Genomic DNA, 18,969 nt, shown 5'->3' with positions numbered 1-18,969 from the left:
TTGACAGACACATTTGAGTGGTCTCGCGTGTCTCTTTGAGATGAACTGAGTCTGCAATACATTGGGATAGAGGTTGAATCCCAAATAGAACCCTATTCCCTACATAGTGCACTACTTTTGACCAGAGCCCTATGACACTATATATAGGAAATAGGGTGCCATTTGAGGCGCAGACAGAAACTCAACAGAAACTCGGACGCTCAGGGACATTTGTTTTTCTTTCCTCGTGTTCTTTTTTCTGCCATCCATTTTGATGAGACTGATCTCAGTGTAAATCCCCCCTGACACCAGTCTAATGCCAGTCTAATACCATCCTATCCATGCCCCTTTCCACCGCCTGGCATTGTGCAGTTAATCCAGACCAAGGCCCCCGGTGTGTTGCATTGGCCATTTGTCTCTCATTGGAATGACTGCCTTGTAGACAGGCTGCAAAAGGTTTACAATGTATTTCAATGGAGACATTTACACTTCAGCTGTATGAAGACGTGCTGTAGGGTTGAGGTAGATTTTATAAAGCAGAGGGCATTGAAAATAACATTGATCACCTTTTGTGGAATATGCTTTTCTTTCAGGTGGTTGGCCCATCTATGATTGAATAACCATGTTTGAGAGTATCCTTGTTTGAGGAATAACCTGTCTGAGACTTGAAGATGTGTGAGCAGCATCGCAGCTAATTTCTGGACTTTAGTTCAGTGCGATAATGCTATTGTTGAGGTATGCGGGTTCAATACCTAGTTAGTTACACTGTATCAAAGCACAACAAAGCTAATCTTCTCTCCACATGCTGTGTGTATAAGGCTCACTATTACCCCCAATTACTGTGTGTGTGTGTGTGTGTGTGTGTGTGTGTGTGTGTGTGTGTGTGTGTGTGTGTGTGTGTGTGTGTGTGTGTGTGTGCGTGCGCGTGTCAGACCTGGGTTCAAATACTATTTCAATTATTTAAATTACTTTAAGTATTCAGATATTTTTATTTGAAAATACAAGTAGTTGTTGTAATGTATTTGGAAATACACAGAGTATTTCAAATACAAATATTTAAAAATAGTAAGCTATTTATAGGAAATAATTGGAAAATACTTCCAACAGAAGTAGTTTATTTCACTTTATTTGAATATACTCAAATACAAGGAAAATAATAAATAATTAAATGCCAGCTTTTAAGCCCAGTTCTGGCGTGTGTCTGTGTTTGTGCACGTAAAGTGTCTAAGCTCATTTTCTTCTCTGCCCCCACAGTTCTGCTGGGTGTGTTGACGGCGTGCGCACAGACCGAGATGAAGAGGGTTGTCGGTGACAATGCGACACTGCCCTGTCACCACCAGTTCTGGGCAGGGGACGCCCCCACACTGGACATCGAGTGGCTCCTCCTCAAGCCCAGTTCCAAGCAGAGAGTGGTGAGTGGCTCCCTTTGGTTATTGGCTTTGGGTGCATCTCAACAGCCTAAAGTGGCATCCTCCCCTTGTCACATTTCCTCCATAACTAGACAGGTGAAAGCACATTTCTGGTATAGGCGTTTATATTTCTGTCACCTTGCCTGTGTTTTCAGATCAGTAGGAGAGAAGACAACAGGAAGCAATTTCAGACTATTGAGATCGTAGAACCAGAAAGAAATGATAAATCAAATCAAATTGTATTTGTCACGTGCCGAATACACCTTACGGTGAAATGCTTACTTACAAGCCACTAACCATCAATGCAGTTCAAGAAATAGAGTTAAGAAATGATTTACTAAATAAACAAAAGTAACATTTTTTATAAAAAGTAACACAATAAAATGACATAGCAATAACAAGGCTATATACAGCATGTATATTGTTTCTTTGTACAGGATAGAGACAGTAGATAGGAGGAGAGAAAGCACTAGAGCAGTGGATCTGATTTGAACCCATGCTGGGAGTGGTAGTACACCGTGAATATATGTGATCGAGAAGCAACGACTTAGACAGCTGAACCAATCAGGCATACATCAGCAGTGTGTCTTCTGTGAATGGATAAGCATCCTCAGCTCTATGACACAGACACAGCTTCTCCCCCATCATGACATAACAAACAGTACGTCACTGTCTCCAGTTCATTGAGGCCTATATGGGTCTATATAGGGACCCACTCTTCTCAATGACTAGGATTACCCCCAAAGGACTGAATCAATCTCTCATCCACTTTTCTCAACTTTGAAGATCTTTCAGCAAACTGTCTTGTTTTTAGAGTCATTCTGGTTTCACTCAACCCATTTGCACCTCTGCAAGTGGGCAGAGTTTTCTTTGCATTTGGCCACTGGTCAAGCTACTATCTGAGGTACCGTCAAGCTTGTTAGACCAATATGGCCGCCTCCATTTTCCCTCCACTCTCTCCCTGCAGGTTATTGAAAGTGAAGGATAATTTACGAGGCCTGCTATTTATCCGCAGAAAATAAAATCGCATTCGCCCACTTTACAGGCTCTGTTTGGATATCCATGGTGATGTTTAATACCTGCAATGGGGGTTATAAACTTTAAGTGATGTGGGCTGAGAAAAATCTGCATTCTTCCCTGCATTTGTTATTTTATGAATTTCCCTACATGGTCAAGTGATGAAGTAATGTCTTGTTTTGTCTTTGGGTCTGAGATAATGTAGTGGTAGACACAGTTTGTTTGTTTTGTCTTTGAGTCTGAGATAATGTAGTGGTAGACACAGTTTGTTTGTTTTGTCTTTGGGTCTGAGATAATGTAGTGGTAGACACAGTTTGTTTGTTTTGTCTTTGGGTCTGAGATAATGTAGTGGTAGACACAGTTTGTTTGTTTTGTCTTTGGGTCTGAGATAATGTAGTGGTAGACACAGTTTGTTTGTTTTGTCTTTGGGTCTGAGATAATGTAGTGGTAGACACAGTTTGTTTGTTTTGTCTTTGGGTCTGAGATAATGTAGTGGTAGACACAGTTTGTTTGTTTTGTCTTTGGGTCTGAGATAATGTAGTGGTAGACACAGTTTGTTTGTTTTGTCTTTGGGTCTGAGATAATGTAGTGGTAGACACAGTTTGTTTGTTTTGTCTTTGGGTCTGAGATAATGTAGTGGTAGACACAGTTTGTTTATATACAGTGTCTTCAGAAAGTATTCACACCCCTTTACTTTTTCCACATTTTGTTGTGTTACAGCTTGAATTTTAAATTGATTCAATTGAAATGTTGTGTCACGGTCCTTCACATAATTTCCCATAATGTCAAAGTGGAATTATGTTTAAAACATTTGTTAGATTTTTATTAATATGAAATGAAAAGCTGAAATGTCTTGAGTCACTAAGTATTCAACCCCTTTTGTTATGGCAAGCCTAAATAAGTTCAGGAGTAAACCTTTTTATTAACAAGTCACATAATAAGTTGCATGGACTTTTGAATGACATGATTTTTGAATGACTGCCTCATCTCTGTACTCTACACAAACAATTATCTGTAAGGTCCCTCAGTTGAGCAGTGCATTTGAAACACATATTCAACCACAAAGACCAGGGAAGTTTACCAATGCCGTGCAAAGAAGGGTACATATTGGTAGATGGGTAAAAAAAAACCAGCGATTTGATCACACCTTTGATCATGGCAAAGTTATTAATTACATTTTGAATAGTGTATCAATACACCCAGTCACTACAAAGATACAGGCATCAACTATTTTGCTGGAGAGGAAGGAAACCGCTCAGGGATTTCACCATGAGGCCAATGGTGACTTTAAAACAGTTATTTAATGGCTGTGATAGGAAAAACTGAGGATGGATAAACAACGTTGTAGTTAGTCCACAATACTAACCTAAATGACAGAGTGAAAAGAAGGAAGCCTGTTCAGAATATAAATGTTCCAAAACATGCATCCTGTTTGCAATGAGGCACTAAAGTAAAACTACAGAAAATGTGGCAAAGAAAGGAACTTTATGTCCTGAATACAAAGCATTATGTTTGGGGCAAATCCAACACAACACATCACTGAGTATCACTCTTCATATTTTCAAGCATGGTGGTGGCTGCATCATGTTATGGGTACGTTTGTCATTGGCAAGGACTAGGGAGTTATTTTGGATAAAACTAAATGGAGAAGAGCTAAACACAGGCAAAATCCTAGAGGAAAACCTGGTTCAGTCTGCTTTCCAACAGACACTGGGAGACAAGTTCACCTTTCAGCAGAACAATAACCTAAAACACAAGGCCAAATGTATACTGGAGTTGCTTACCAAGATTACATTGAATGTTCCTGAGTGGCCTAGTTACAGTTTTGACTTAAATCGGCTTGAAAGTCTATGGCAATACTTGAAAATGGCTGTCTAGCAATTATCAACAACCAACTTGACTGAGCTTGAAGAATTTTTTAAATAATAATGTGCAAATATTGTACAATCCAGGTGTGCAAAGCTCTTAGAGAGACTTACCCAGAAAGACTCACAACTTTAATCACTGCCAAAGGTGATTCTAACATGTTTTGACTCAGGGGTAAATTCGATATTTCTGTATTTAATTTTCAATATATGTGCAAAGGTTTCTAAAAGCATGTTTTCAACTTCTCATTATGGGGTATTGTGTGTAGATGGATGAGAATGTTGTTTTATCCATTTTTAATTCAGGCTGTAACACAACAAAATGTGTAATAAGTAAAGGGGTGTGAATAATTTCTGAAGGCACTGTAGCACAGCATGTAGTATGATCACCACATAATCACAATAATATGATATCTGTGTTTACAATGATTGACAATGGTCAGTAGCATACCTCGTTCATTCCCCCTAAGTGATACATATGTGCGTGTACTGTATCAATGTGCGTGTCACCTACACATATCCACAACCCTTCTCCAGATAACCATGGGTACAGAACCACCATTTCCACTTTCCTACACAAGTCCTGCAATGCACAGCCAGAACCTCTAACACTAACTCTTATCTCTCTGTACCTCATTCTCTCCCTCCTTGCCACCTTTCCTCCCTCCCCGCCAGGTGATCACCTACTTCGCGGGCCGGGTGTACGACCCCAACGAGGCGGAGGAGGGGCGGCTGTCCTTAGCCGGGGACTACCTCAAGGGGGATGCCTCCCTGCTGATCAGTGACCTCAGCCTGGGCGACTCGGGCGAGTACAGCTGCAAGGTGAAGAATGGGGGGAAGTACCAATGGAGCACGGTCAACCTCATAGTACAGGGTAAGTCCTAATGGAGCCCGGCCATTCTCATAGTACTTGGTAAGTACCAATGGAGCACGGTCAACCTCATAGTAAGTCCTAGACCCACTGTGTATTTTGGGGGATTTTTCACACAATCGAAATGAAAATGCACAGCAACAAACAAAACAGAAAAATTAAAACATTCACCACCATATAAGGTTTTGGATGATCAATTCAAAACAAACAGAAAAAACCCTCAGGGAGTTGGGTTTGGTTGGGCTAACACCGAATTCACTGCAATAGAGTATCATTCTTATGTCACTTGAAAAGGGATGCTGTACAGGTGGGCATTTAGTAAGAGATCAAGAGATGTTCCCGCCACTGCTTGCCTGCAAGGTTTCACTGTTATATGAAATGTCTAACATTGTTTAACCTTTTGCTAAACTGGACTAAATCAGGGTCCCACAGAGTGTTTCTTGGTAGTCTTAAACATCTACTTTGAAACAAAAGTATACACCTCACACACATGGTTATGGGCTTAAAAAGAGAAGACACCTATACCATGTCAGACATAGAGTTGAAATGTATTACATGTTTTGTTTTGCATCCCAATTATACACTTTATACACATCACAAAAGACGGAAATATAAGAAAACCGTTTGACATAGAAACAACAAATTCTCTGCGTGAAAAAATATATAAATGTTTATTAATTATGAAATTATGAAAAATATGAATAACATTCCACCCATGAGGCCACTAGGTCATTTGATTGATGGAAAGGCATACATGCTAATGTGGTGGATATAAATGATTTAGGTGATACTAACCTTTCTCCCTTCATACTGTGGTTGACTGACAATGACCACACAAACACTGTTGGTGAGATGTTTGAGTCACTACCTAACTATCCTGTTGGTGTCACTGAAGAATAAGATGGCAGTTACTTGTCATGTACTTGTGAAAATGAGCTCCAAAAGGTAGACAATGGACCACTGACACATGTTGCTACCGATCAAAATCCCTGACTGTGCATAAGAGATAAAAGCGTAAGTAGCACCTGTGGCACTGTGATACAGCATCTAGCTGTGTATGGCTCTGATATAGAGCTCTCTCCAGCCTGCCTTCCCCTCCCACGGTCTCCCACGGTAAGACGTTAAGAGAGTGCGCCACACATTTATGCATACATTTGTACAAATTGGCCCGCAGCTTTGAAACGCCACTTTCGATTTTTTGTGAGACGGTAAGATAAGGGGATGGGGGAATTGGGGTTGGGGCGCGGTGGGAAGTGGAACTGACACAGAAACAAGATGGAGGGCCCCGCCTCCTCCTCCCCCTTCTCCTCAGCCCCCCTAATTGCATCCTGGTTAGAATTCACCCTACTCAGCAAAATGAAGAGAGATCAGGGGAAGAGAGGTCCATGATAGAGAGAGGGAGGTGGATGGTGGGGATGTTGTGGAGGTGTGTCTAAGGAGTTACTAACAGGACCCAAATGGTCTCAGCAGGCATTGTTGTATTTATCTCACTTATACAGTGCATTCGGAAAGTATTCAGACCCCTTGACTTTGTTACGTTACAGCCTTATTCTAAAATGAATGAAATTAGTTTTTTTCCTCATCAATCTACACACAATACCCCATAATGACAAAGTGAAAAAAGGTTTTTAGTAAATGTTGCACATTTATTAAATATAAAAAACAGAAATACCTTATTTACATATGTTGATGTCACAGTATCCATCGTGGATTTGAAAGGAGGACCAAGGCGCAGCAGAAGTGTGGACACTCATGTTTCTTTAATTAACAAAACAAGTAAAGTATCCACTGGAAAAAAACTATAAACAAAACAATGAACAGTACTCACGATACGACAGTGTAGCAGGCTAAACCAAAAAAAGCAGTGCTCACCACAATTCCCCACAACCCCCAGTGACAAACATACTCCTACATATATGACTCCCAATCAGGAACAACGATCCCCAGCTGTTCCTGATCAGGAGTCACAAGACACAGAGAACACACACAAGACTGCCACGTCCTGACCCCCAAACTACTACAACAGCTCCATCTGCTGGTCAGGACGTGACAGTACCCCCCTCCCTCAAGGTGCAGACCCCGGAATGCACCTAACCACAAAACAAAAACCCCAACAAACAAAATCCCCAACAAAACCCATAAACACTAACCCTTAAACAATAAGGGAGGGAAGGGAGGGTAGCTGCCGTCACCGACGGCACTGTGCTACACCCTCCCTCCCCAACCCACCTATCCTGGAGGTGGCTCAGGTGCAGGCCGTTCCTGGCTGTCGGGGCAGTCTGGCCGCTCGGGACAGTCTGGGCAGTCTGGCAGCTCGGGGCAGTCTGGGCAGTCTGGCAGCTCGGGGCAGTCTGGCAGTCTGGCAGCTCGGGGCAGTCTGGCAGCTCGGGGCAGTCTGGCAGCTCGGGACAGTCTGGGCAGTCTGGCAGCTCGGGACAGTCTGGGCAGTCTGGCAGCTCGGGACAGTCTGGGCAGTCTGGCCGCTCGGGACAGTCTGGGCAGTCTGGCCGCTCGGGACAGTCTGGGCAGTCTGGCCGCTCGGGACAGTCTGGGCAGTCTGGCCGCTCGGGACAGTCTGGGCAGTCTGGCCGCTCGGGACAGTCTGGGCAGTCTGGCCGCTCCGGACAGTTCAGGGCAGTCTGGCCGCTCCGGCAGTTCAGGGCAGTCTGGCCGCTCCGGCAGTTCAGGGCAGTCTGGCCGCTCCGGCAGTTCAGGGCAGTCTGGCCGCTCCGGCAGTTCAGGGCAGTCTGGCCGCTCCGGCAGTTCAGGGCAGTCTGGCCGCTCCGGCAGTTCAGGGCAGTCTGGCCTGTCTGGCGACTGTTGACTGGCGGGCAGCTCTGACGACTGTTGACTGGCGGGCAGCTCTGACGACTTGACTGGCGGGCAGCTCTGACGACTTGACTGGCGGGCAGCTCTGACGACTGTTGACTGGCGGGCAGCTCTGACGACTGTTGACTGGCGGGCAGCTCTGACGACTGTTGACTGGCGGGCAGCTCTGGCGACGGTTGACTGGCGGGCAGCTCTGGTGACTGTTGACTGGCGAGGCTGGGTTCACGCACTTGAAGCCTGGTGCGTGGTGCTGGTACTGGGCGTACCAGATTGTGAACACGCACCTCCAGGCTAGTGCGGGGAGCGGGAACAGGACGAGTCGGATTGGGTTGACGCACTTCCGGGTCCGCACGAGAGACAGGAGCTGGAAACCCAGGGCTATGGAGGCGCACAGTCGGTCTTGATCTTACCTCCTGCACAACCCGTCTTGGCTGGATGGAACTAGTAGCCCTGTACGAGCGGGGTGCTTGTACAGGGCAGACTGGGCTGTGCAGGGGCCTGATGGTAGCCGTGCGTAGAGCGGGAGTTGGGTAGCCTGGTCCTCGGAGGCGTACCGGCGACCAGATGTGCTGCGCAGGCATCCTCCTACCAGGCTGGATGCCCGCTCTAGCACGACACCTGCGAGGGGCTGGAATAACGCGCACCGGACTGTGCGTGCGTATGGGTGAGAGAGTGCGCTCCTCAGCGAAACATGGCGCTCTCCACCTCATACGCTCCTCCATATAACCACGGGTAGCTGGCTTCCGGCTCCTCCTAGGCCTAGCCAAACTACCCATGTGCCCCCCAAAAATGTTTTTATTGGGGGTGCCTCTCGTGCTTCTCCCTCAGCGCGTCCAAGGCCTCGTACCTCCGCCTCTCTGCCTTGGCTGCCTCAATTTCCTCCTGTGGGCGACGGTACTCCCCAGCCTGGTGCCAAGGTCCAGCCCCGTCCAGAACTTCCTCCCAGGTCCATCTCTCCCGCCAGTCCAACTCGAAATCTCTTTTCTTCTGCTGCTTGGTCCTTAGTTGGTGTTGGTGGGGAATTCTGTCACAGTATCCATCGTGGATTTGAAAGGAGGACAAAGGCGCAGCAGAAGTGTGGACACTCATGTTTCTTTAATTAACAAAACAAGTAAAGTATCCACTGGAAAAAACAATAAACAAAACAATGAACAGTACTCATGATACGACAGTGTAGCAGGCTAAACCAAAAAAAGCAGTGCTCACCACAATTCCCCACAACCCCCAGTGACAAACATACTCCTACATATATGACTCCCAATCAGGAACAACGATCCCCAGCTGTTCCTGATCAGGAGTCACAAGACACAGAGAACACACACAAGACTGCCACGTCCTGACCCCCAAACTACTACAACAGCTCCATCTGCTGGTCAGGACGTGACAATTGAACAGTATAAAAAGCAGTTTGCAAGTTCTGGAAAGCTTTTGTCGAAGACGAGGCACAACAATAAATAACAGTATCATCAGCATAAAAGTGAAGTTGCGCATTTTGCACATTTTTGTCTAAATTATTTATATAAATAGTGAATAAGTGGGGACCAAGTACAGAGCCCTGGGGCACACGATTACAGACAGACAATTTAACAGACATGAGCCCATCAAATTGAGTGCACTGAGTTCTATCAGACAGATAGTTAGCAAACCATGAAACTGCATGCTTCGAAAGACCTACGCTTGACAATCTCTGCCTCAGTATAGCATGATCAACTGTATCAAAAGCCTTAAAGAGATCAATAAAAAGTGAGACTCAGGGCTGTTTTTTGTCAAGGGCTTCAGTGATATCATTTAAAACCTTCATGGTTGCTGTAATTGTGCTATGCTTCTTCCCGAAACTCGATTGGTACATTGATAAAGTAGAGTTAGTATATAAAAACTATTTTAGCTGTTCACTCACAAGGGTTCACTCACCAGCGGTGACAGCTTTGAGATTGGCCTATAATTATTTAAAAGAGTTGGATCTCCCCCTTTTAAAAGTGGTAGAACAAATGCAGATTTCCAGATCTTTGGAATTTCATTACATTCCAGGGTTAGAGTGAACAGATATGTAAGTGGTTCAGCTATGAAATCAGCTGCCAGATTTAAAAAGTAGGGATCAAGATGATCAGGACCTGCAGGCTTTCAATGATCTACGGATTTCAGGGCTTTATGTACCTCCTGCACTGAGAATGGTAAAAAGCTAAAAGTTTGACCAGCTTTCGCTGGTTCATCCACACAGGGTTGTACAGAGACAGAGGACACTGGATCAAACAGCTTGTAGGCTGTTTGATTCAGTGTCCTCTGTCTCTGTACAACCCTGTGTGGATGAACCAGTGAGAGCTGGTCAAACTTTTGATTGATGATTGAAACAATTCAGCATTTCAGTTTTGTCATATACAGCAACAAAGTCCTTCAATACACATGATGGTAATTCATTAACATTACTGTTTCCAGACATAGACTTAATAGCCTTCCACAACTTTCTAGGGTCATTCAGGTTATAAGTGCGAACAGACATAAAATATTCAGACTTGGCCTTCCTGAGAAGAAAAGAACACTTGTTTCGTAACTGCCTAAAAAGAAGCCAATCAGCATCAGAACATGATTTCCTTGCTTTAGCCCAGGCTAGATTACATTTGTGAATAATACAAGACAGCTCAGAAGAAAACCATGGATTATCCCGCCCTTTAACCCTGAACCTGTGGAATGGGGCATGTTTGTTTACTATTTGGAGAAAACCATCATGAAAGAATTTACAGGCAGTTTCCCCATCAGGAATAAGCTCAATCTTGCTCCAGCCAAAATAAAACAAATCATGAAAGAAAGCCTGCTCATTAAAACTCTTCACATTTCTCTTAGGAATAAAGCGTGCGTTTGTTTTAGAAACCGTAGTATTTCTAACAGCAACAACAGCACAATGGTCACTTAAATCATTACAGAAAACACCAACCGCAGAATATTTATGTGGAACATGTGTCAATATCAAATCAATCAGGGTAGATTTATCTGGACATTTGAGATTTGGGCGAGTGGGTGAGTTAATTAACTGGGTAAGATTCATAGAATTACAAAACATTTTTAAATCATCAGACACCGGCTTTAACCAACACCATTTCACTGTAAAGAAGTTTACACATAAGATGCATCAGAGAAGAAAATGCATCACCGAGAGCAGAGGGGGGGTCTATAACAGCCAATCACAGTTACAGAGAGACCCTTTGAAACCTCAATATTCAAAGCAAGAAATTCCAACTGTTTACAAATAGTTTCAGACTTTGCCACACTTACAAGGAATTTAGTCTTTACATATATAGCCACACCCCCACCTTTCTTAATTCTATCAGTGTGATACACATTGTAACCATTTATACAAATATCCTTATCAAGAACAGACTTGCTGAGCCAGGTTCCATATAGTAAATGCTTAATGAATGTATTTAATGATACCAGGGAAAAACACTCACATTCTGTTCAACATGACATCATTTACATGGTGAAGAGCAAGAAGCCGCTGAAGGAGTTAGTTGTTTGAATCACCATACAGCAAGCCTGCAGTTTCCAGGTACTGTAGATGCATGTAGACCACATCCCCCTCCTCTAACTCAAGGACAGCTGCATTAGATTCCTACTCCCAATCCCGATCAGCATCAACATTTTCATATGTGACCATTACTCTCTGGTCAAGTATACTGTACACCCATCCATGATACCACAGGCAGTGAATCTAAAGTAGTAGACTCCTCTCACTGGTGTAGTGAAGATACCTGCATGACAAAAATATTATATTGTATATTCATTCTTATGTGTATATATACACTGAACAAAAATATAAATGCAACATGCAACAATTTCAATGATTCTACTGAGTTAAAGTTCATGTAAGGAAATCAGTCAATTGAAATAAATAAATTAGGCCCTAATCTATGGATTTCACATGACTGGGCAGGAACGCAGCAATGGCTCTGCTGCTAGTGCTGGAATTGTATTATTAAAAACCAATAAGAATATGAGATATGTTTGGCTATCTGCTGGTCCATATAACACTATCTCAAAGCTAACATACAGTATATACATTATGTACTACAACCTGTGTTCTCTCTTTCCAGTTCCTCCACTGATTGTCAGTCTGATCTCACTGGTTGTCAGATCTGCTGCTTGTGCTGGACATGTTGAAACGAGTAAAGACAAAGGATAAACAATGTTACTACTAATTTGACAGCTTTATTTACTGGCTTCAGGTTGTTTGTCTCTTGTAGAAGGTTGTCAGGTTGTTTGTCTCTGTAGAAGGTTGTCAGGTTGTCTGTCTCCTGTAGAAGGTTGTCAGGTTGTCTGTCTCCTGCAGAAGGTTGTCAGGTTGTTTGTCTCCTGCAGAAGGTTGTCAGGTTGTCTGTCTCCTGCAGAAGGTTGTCAGGTTGTTTGTCTCCTGCAGAAGGTTGTCAGGTTGTTTGTCTCCTGCAGAAGGTTGTCAGGTTGTTTGTCTCCTGCAGAAGGTTGTCAGGTTTTCTGTCTCTTGTTCCTCTCATCCATCTGGCTTCAATGGCTGAAATAACGTAAATTCACTACCTGTTGGAGTTAGTGAGGGAAAAAAGTATTTGATCCCCTGCTGATTTTGTACGTTTGCCCATTGACAAAGAAATGATCAGTCTATAATTTTAATGGTATGTTTATTTGAACAGTGAGAGACAGAATAACAACAAAAAAATCCAGACCACCTTTGGTCTGTTTTGCCAATAGAAGATTAATATAAAGTGTAGTCAACTTTTGTTCTAAGGGCAAAATAATCTGATAGCTAGCTAGCTTGCTCTGATTAGCATGTTGTTTGTAGCTTGCTACATTTTACTCTTTGCTTCAAGTCAGGAGACCAGTTATATCTTAAAAACCTCTTACATCTAGATGTTCCGCTAGCGGAACGCCTCGCCAATATCCAATGATAGAGCGTGGCGCGAATTACAAACTCCTCAAAAATCCCAAAACTTCCATTTTTCAAACATATGACTATTTTACACAATTTTAAAGACAAGACTCTCCTTTATCTAACCACATTGTCCGAGGCTTTACAACGAAAGCAAAACATTAGATTATGTCAGGAGAGTACCCAGCCAGAAATAATCAGACACCCATTTTTCAAGCTAGCATATAATATCACAAAAACCAAAACCACAGCTAAATGCAGCACTAACCTTTGATGATCTTCATCAGATGACACTCCTAGGACATTATGTTATACAATACATGCATGTTTTGTTCAATCAAGTTCATATTTATATCAAAAAACAGCTTTTTACATTAGCATGTGACGTTCAGAACTAGCATACCCACCGAAAACTTCCGGTGAATTTACTAAATTACTCACGATAAACGTTCACAAAAAACATAACAATTATTTTAAGAATTATAGATACAGAACTCCTTTATGCAATCGCGGTGTCCGATTTTAAAATAGCTTTTCGGTGAAAGCACATTTTGCAATATTCTGAGTAGATAGCCCGGCCATCATGGCTAGCTATTTTGACACCCACCACGTTTGGCACTCACCAAACTCAGATTTACTATAAGAAAAATTGGATTACCTTTGCTGTTCTTTGTCAGAATGCACTCCCAGGACTTCTACTTCAACACCCAATGTTGTTTTGGTTCCAAATAATCCATAGTTATATCCAAATAGCGGCGTTTAGTTCTTGCGTTCAAGACACTATCCGAAGGGTGATGCGCCGGCGCGTATCGTGACAAAAAAATGTCAAAATATTCCATTACCGTACTTCGAAGCATGTCAAACGCTGTTTAAAATCTATTTTTATGCGATTTTTCTCGTAAAATAGCGATAATATTCCGACCGGGAGACGTTGTTTTCGTTCAAAGACTGAAAGAAGAAAATGGTGTCTTCACGTGCATGCGCGCACCCGTGTCATTGCTCTCAGATCGACCACTATCCAAATCCCCTACTGTTTTCCGCCCAGGGACTGCAGAGTCATCATTCCCCGTTCTGGCGCCTTCTGAGAGCCTATGGGAGCCTTAGAAAATGTCACGTTACAGCAGAGATCCTCTGTTTTCCATAAAGAGGCTATAGAAGGCCAAGAAATGGTCAGAGAGGGCACTTCCTGTATGGAATCTTCTCAGGTTTTGGCCTGCCATATGAGTTCTGTTATACTCACAGACACCATTCAAACAGTTTTAGAAACTTTAGGGTGTTTTCCATCCAAATAAAACAATTATATGCATATTCTAGTTTCTGGGCAGGAGTAATAACCAGATTAAATCGGGTACGTTTTTTATCCGGCCGTGAAAATACTGCCCCCTATCCTAAACAGGTTAAAGATATTGTCACACTTATCTGACTATTGTAACACAATAATGATTTGAAAACGTTACAACTTGTAACTCAAAGTTTTATTTACAAGATTCTCAGTTCAAACCTCCGCCATGTTTTCAATAGTTGTGCATCTGTTAAACGCCGCCCATTGACCTTTTAGAAACCAATCGGATTTTTTCTGCCCTAAGAACAAAGTTGACTACACTTTATATCAACTTGCCTGTCAATATGGAGAAGAGACACAGTTAATATATTATTATATAGTATGTCTGTGATAATTATCAAACAAATATCTCGTAATATTGCATATTTTACTGTATATGACACCAAAGTAGTAATAAAATGTTTAGTGTGAGAAAAGTGATTTAGAACCAGTTAAATGTGATCAGGTCAGAGTCAGGCAGGTACAGGACGGCAGGCAGTCTCGGAGTCAGGGCAGGCAGAGGTTCATAATTATGTCAGAGTCAGGCAGGTACAGGGCGGCAGGCAGGCTCGGGGTCAGGGCAGGCAGGGGTTCATGATCAGGTCAGAGTCAGGCAGGTACAGGATGGCAGGCAGTCTCGGGGTCAGGGCAGGCAGAGGTTCATAATTATGTCAGAGTCAGGCAGGTACAGGACGGCAGGCAGGACAGGGTGTCACGTTGTTAAAAATAGCAGGAGAAGGGTGAGTCAAACGCAGGAGACTGATATCCGTATAAGAGACGTATTTTATAAAGTCCAAAGGAATCACAACGACAAGGCAGGGTAAAAATTATCCACAGAACTGAAGGAGAACAGCTCCTAAATCAATACACGGGGCGCAGCCCGGCAACCCTAATGCCTATCCAAAATGCGTCGTGAAAACCGAACAATATAAAACTATCCTGACTACGTACAACGTTACATGAAAACAATCCCGCACAAATCCCAAACAACAAACCGACAAACTAAATACACCCCCACTAATTACTAACAAGGAACAGGTGCTTACAAATACAGACATAACCAGCAGACACTGAAACATCGATCGGTGGCAGCTAGTAGGCCGGCGACGACGACTGCCGAGCGCCGCCCGACAGGGGAGGAGCACCACCTTCTGTGGACGTTGTGACACAGGGAGAATAGTCAGAACCGGGAAAACTATGAAACAGAACTTGAGAAAAAGGAAGATGGGAAAGCACGCTGGTAAGACCTGACAAGACAAGACGAACTGGCAACAGACAAACAGAGAACACAGGTATAAATACACAGGGATAATGGGAAGATGGACGACACCTGGAGGGGGGTGGAGACAAGCACAAAGACCGGTGAAACAGATCAGGGTGTGACACGGTGTCCACAGATCGATTTGTAAACAAAAATGTCAGTCGGAACCGGTACCAAAACCACACAGGCCCCCTAAACAGGGGACTTTACATCTAAGAGGATCTTATTAAGAATACATTATTATTAATAATAATTTAGCCTTGTTTGTAATTGGTTTCTGAAGAGCATAATTGTAACAACATACGGTTCTAGAATTTTTTGTATTCTCACCTGCATTAAGCCTCTTCAGTTCCTCCACCTCTCTCGCTGTCTGTCACCCTGGCCTCAATTACATTAGTCTTAATTGGATCAAAACCACTAAGTCTACTATTAAAATTCGGGATAGCTACAATACCTGTATTTTCTCCCTTCAGCTCCTCCACCTCTTTCTCACTGTTTGTCAGTCTGGTCCCAATAGTTGACAGCTCTGCTGCTTGTGCTGTAATTGTATCAACAATAACCAATAATATGAGATGTTTGGCTTTCTTCTGGTCCATATAACACTAACATACAGTATGTACATTATGTAGTTGTGTTCTCTCTTTAGTTCCTCCACTTCTTTCTCACTGGTTGTCAGTCTGGTCCCCATGGCTAAAATAACATTCAGTCAGTATTATGATATATGACTGACTTTATATGGTACACTTCATACACAATGGGTATAATTATAATTGTCTCCCATTGACATCAATGCATGACTTACATCAAAGTCTAAATGGTGTACACAGATATCAATTTAGAATTCAGCCTAATGTGAAATATAACTCACATATTACCTGTGTTCAATGTCTTTAGCTCCTCTAGCTGGCTCTTATAGAACGTCAGTTCAGTCTTAGTGATGCTCAGCTCCTCTCTGTTCCACCATGATGGTTCCCAGATTGTGCACCATGTCTCTCAGGTGTTTCAGCTCAGTCCAGATATCAGGTTGGGTGGTGGTCTTACTGTCAGTCAAGGCTGAAGTTTTGGTCTTCTGGCTCTCATAGTGAACTCCACTCCCCTCCTCCCTCTCTCCCTGAGCCCATGATGCCCCAGACACACAGCAGCAGCACCACTAGTGGAACTACAGAAGTCCTCATTCTGACAATACTCACACCTTCTAATGTACCTTCTAGTCCTTTTTATACAGAACCCGAACCATTAAACAAGATCACTGTTGTTTTATTTTAGGTGCACTTTCATTTAAGTCCAAGAACTCAAGACGAGATCATTTGTGGATAAGATTCTTTTTTAGTTATTTTAAAGGTACGTCGTGGGAAATATGAACCTGTTATTATCTAACACAAAAATGTTTGTGTTTGTCTCTCTCTCTCTCTCTCTCTCTCTGTCCCCAGTGAAGCCGTCTAAGCCGCGGTGTTGGATGGAGGGCCGGCTGTTGGAGGGTAGTGATGTTAAGATGAGCTGTAAGTCTACAGACGGCTCTGACCCCATAAACTACAAATGGGAGAGGCTGCTGGACAAGGGCAAGTACGTGGGAAAGCTGCCCCCACTGGCCCTCATAGGTAAGCCCTCTAGTCCACTGCAGGCTCTCTCTGTGTGTGTGTGGATGTATTTCCTGTGCCTTCAAGACATAATGACAAGTCTGTCATAAATCAAGATTTGTCATGAGTCATACACTGACTTAAGCTCCAACTAAGATGTCCTACTTGAGATGAAAACATTGAGTAATTTCCAGATCCCCTTTAAGGACTTTTGGGACAGAACATACTGTACTTTACATAATTAAAGTGTGTGTCAGAATGCCAGACCAATTTCAATGCAAATACACCATCTCCAGTATCCTTATTTGACCTTGTTCACATGTCCAGTTAGTGTTAGTGACAAGTGTTGGTAGAGTCATTTCTCACATGCAGACTCGGCCAAGTTCTTAGTCAATACCACTCCTACCTGTTCTGGGAAACTGTCCATTCACATCTGTTACAACAAAGGATTGAGTTTACCAATCACAAATCAAACAACAGCCCGACGCCCTATGAATTTCTGTTCTGTATTGAATAGTTTAGGTAAAAAATCAGTCTATAACAGGGAACAGTACTACTCATTTTTTACATTTACAATGTTTTAGTCAATTAGCAGATGCTCTTATCCAGAGCAACTTACATTTTTAATACATTTTTAATACTGGTCCCCCGTGGGAATCAAACCCACAACCCTGGCATAGCAAGCGCCATGCTCTACCAACTGAGTCACACATCCGAAGAAACATTATGAAAGTGACCTTGCAGGAAAATGTAAAAGAGACACCATGGTTTGGTCACTGAATTAGTTTAACTTTATACATTTCCATTCTTATCTATCACTATTTTTCTTAAAATATCTAATTTGATGTATTCGATGATTGTTCAAACACTCTCCACATAACCATCACTTGCAATAGTGTTTCTGGATTTTATAGTTGAAAAAAAGCTTTAAATTGCATCACAATCACTGTACCTCACTGTATCCTGAACTTCCTGACGGACCACCACCAGGCGATAATGGTAGGAAACAACACATTTGCCACGCTGACCATCAACACGGGGGCCCCACAGGGGTGTGTGCTAAGTCCTCTCCTGTACCCCCTGTTCACCCACGACTCCAATACCATCATCAAGTTTGCTGACGACACAACGGTGGTACAACTGATCACAAACGACGATGAGACAGCCTATTGGGAGGAGGTCAGAGACCTGGCAGTTTAACTCCAGGACAACAACCTCTCCCTCCACGTCAGCAAGATAAGGGAGCTGATTGTGGACTACAGGAAATGGGGGGGCGAGCATACCCCCATCCACAACGATGGGGCTGTAGTGGAGTCAGTCGAGAGCTAAAAGTTCCTTTGTGTCCACATCACTAAGGAATTATCATGGTCCACACACACCCACACAGTTGTGAAGAGGGCATCTCAGCACCTCTCCCCCCAGGAGGTTGAAAAGATTTGGCATGGGCCCTCAGATCCTCAAAAAGTTCAACAGCTGCACCATTGAGTGCATCTTGACTGACTGCATCACCGCTTGGTATGGCAACTGCAAGGCACCTGACCGCAAGGCGCTACAGGAAGGCCAAAAAAAAGCCCCCAAAAAACTCCAGCCACCCAAGCCATAGACTGTTCTCCTTGCTACCGCACGGCAAGCGGTACCAGTGCACCAAGTCTGGAACCAACAGGAACCTGAACAGCTTCTAACCCCAAGCTAATAGACTGCATAACAAGACTGCTAAATAACTAATCAAATGGCTACCCGGACTACCTGCATTGACCGCGTTTTGCACCAACTCTTTCACTCACACACACATTGCTGATACTGTCTATCCTGTTGCTATGTCACTTTACCCCTACCTATATGTACTGTACATAGCTACCTTAGTTACCTCGTACCCCTGTACATCGACTCGGTACTGGTACTCCCTGTATTAGCCATGTTTTTTTTTACTCGTTATTTACTGTATTTAT

The 18,969-nt window shown here is 43.1% G+C and overlaps 1 protein-coding gene across 1 annotated transcript in view; it reads left to right on the top strand.

Annotated features, from left to right (window-relative positions):
- clmpa (CXADR like membrane protein a) overlaps positions 1–18,969 on the top strand; it is a 121,770-nt gene that overhangs the window by 89,793 nt on the left and 13,008 nt on the right. The window contains exons 2-4 of the mRNA XM_029699877.1: positions 1,234–1,391; positions 4,946–5,144; positions 16,874–17,041. Coding sequence (XP_029555737.1) covers positions 1,234–1,391; positions 4,946–5,144; positions 16,874–17,041 — 525 coding nt within the window. The remainder of the gene's footprint in view (positions 1–1,233; positions 1,392–4,945; positions 5,145–16,873; positions 17,042–18,969) is intronic.

This window comes from Salmo trutta, chromosome 19 (assembly GCF_901001165.1).
Source record: "Salmo trutta chromosome 19, fSalTru1.1, whole genome shotgun sequence".
NCBI lineage: Eukaryota > Metazoa > Chordata > Actinopteri > Salmoniformes > Salmonidae > Salmo > Salmo trutta.
This window is presented reverse-complemented; position numbering and strand designations above follow the sequence as displayed.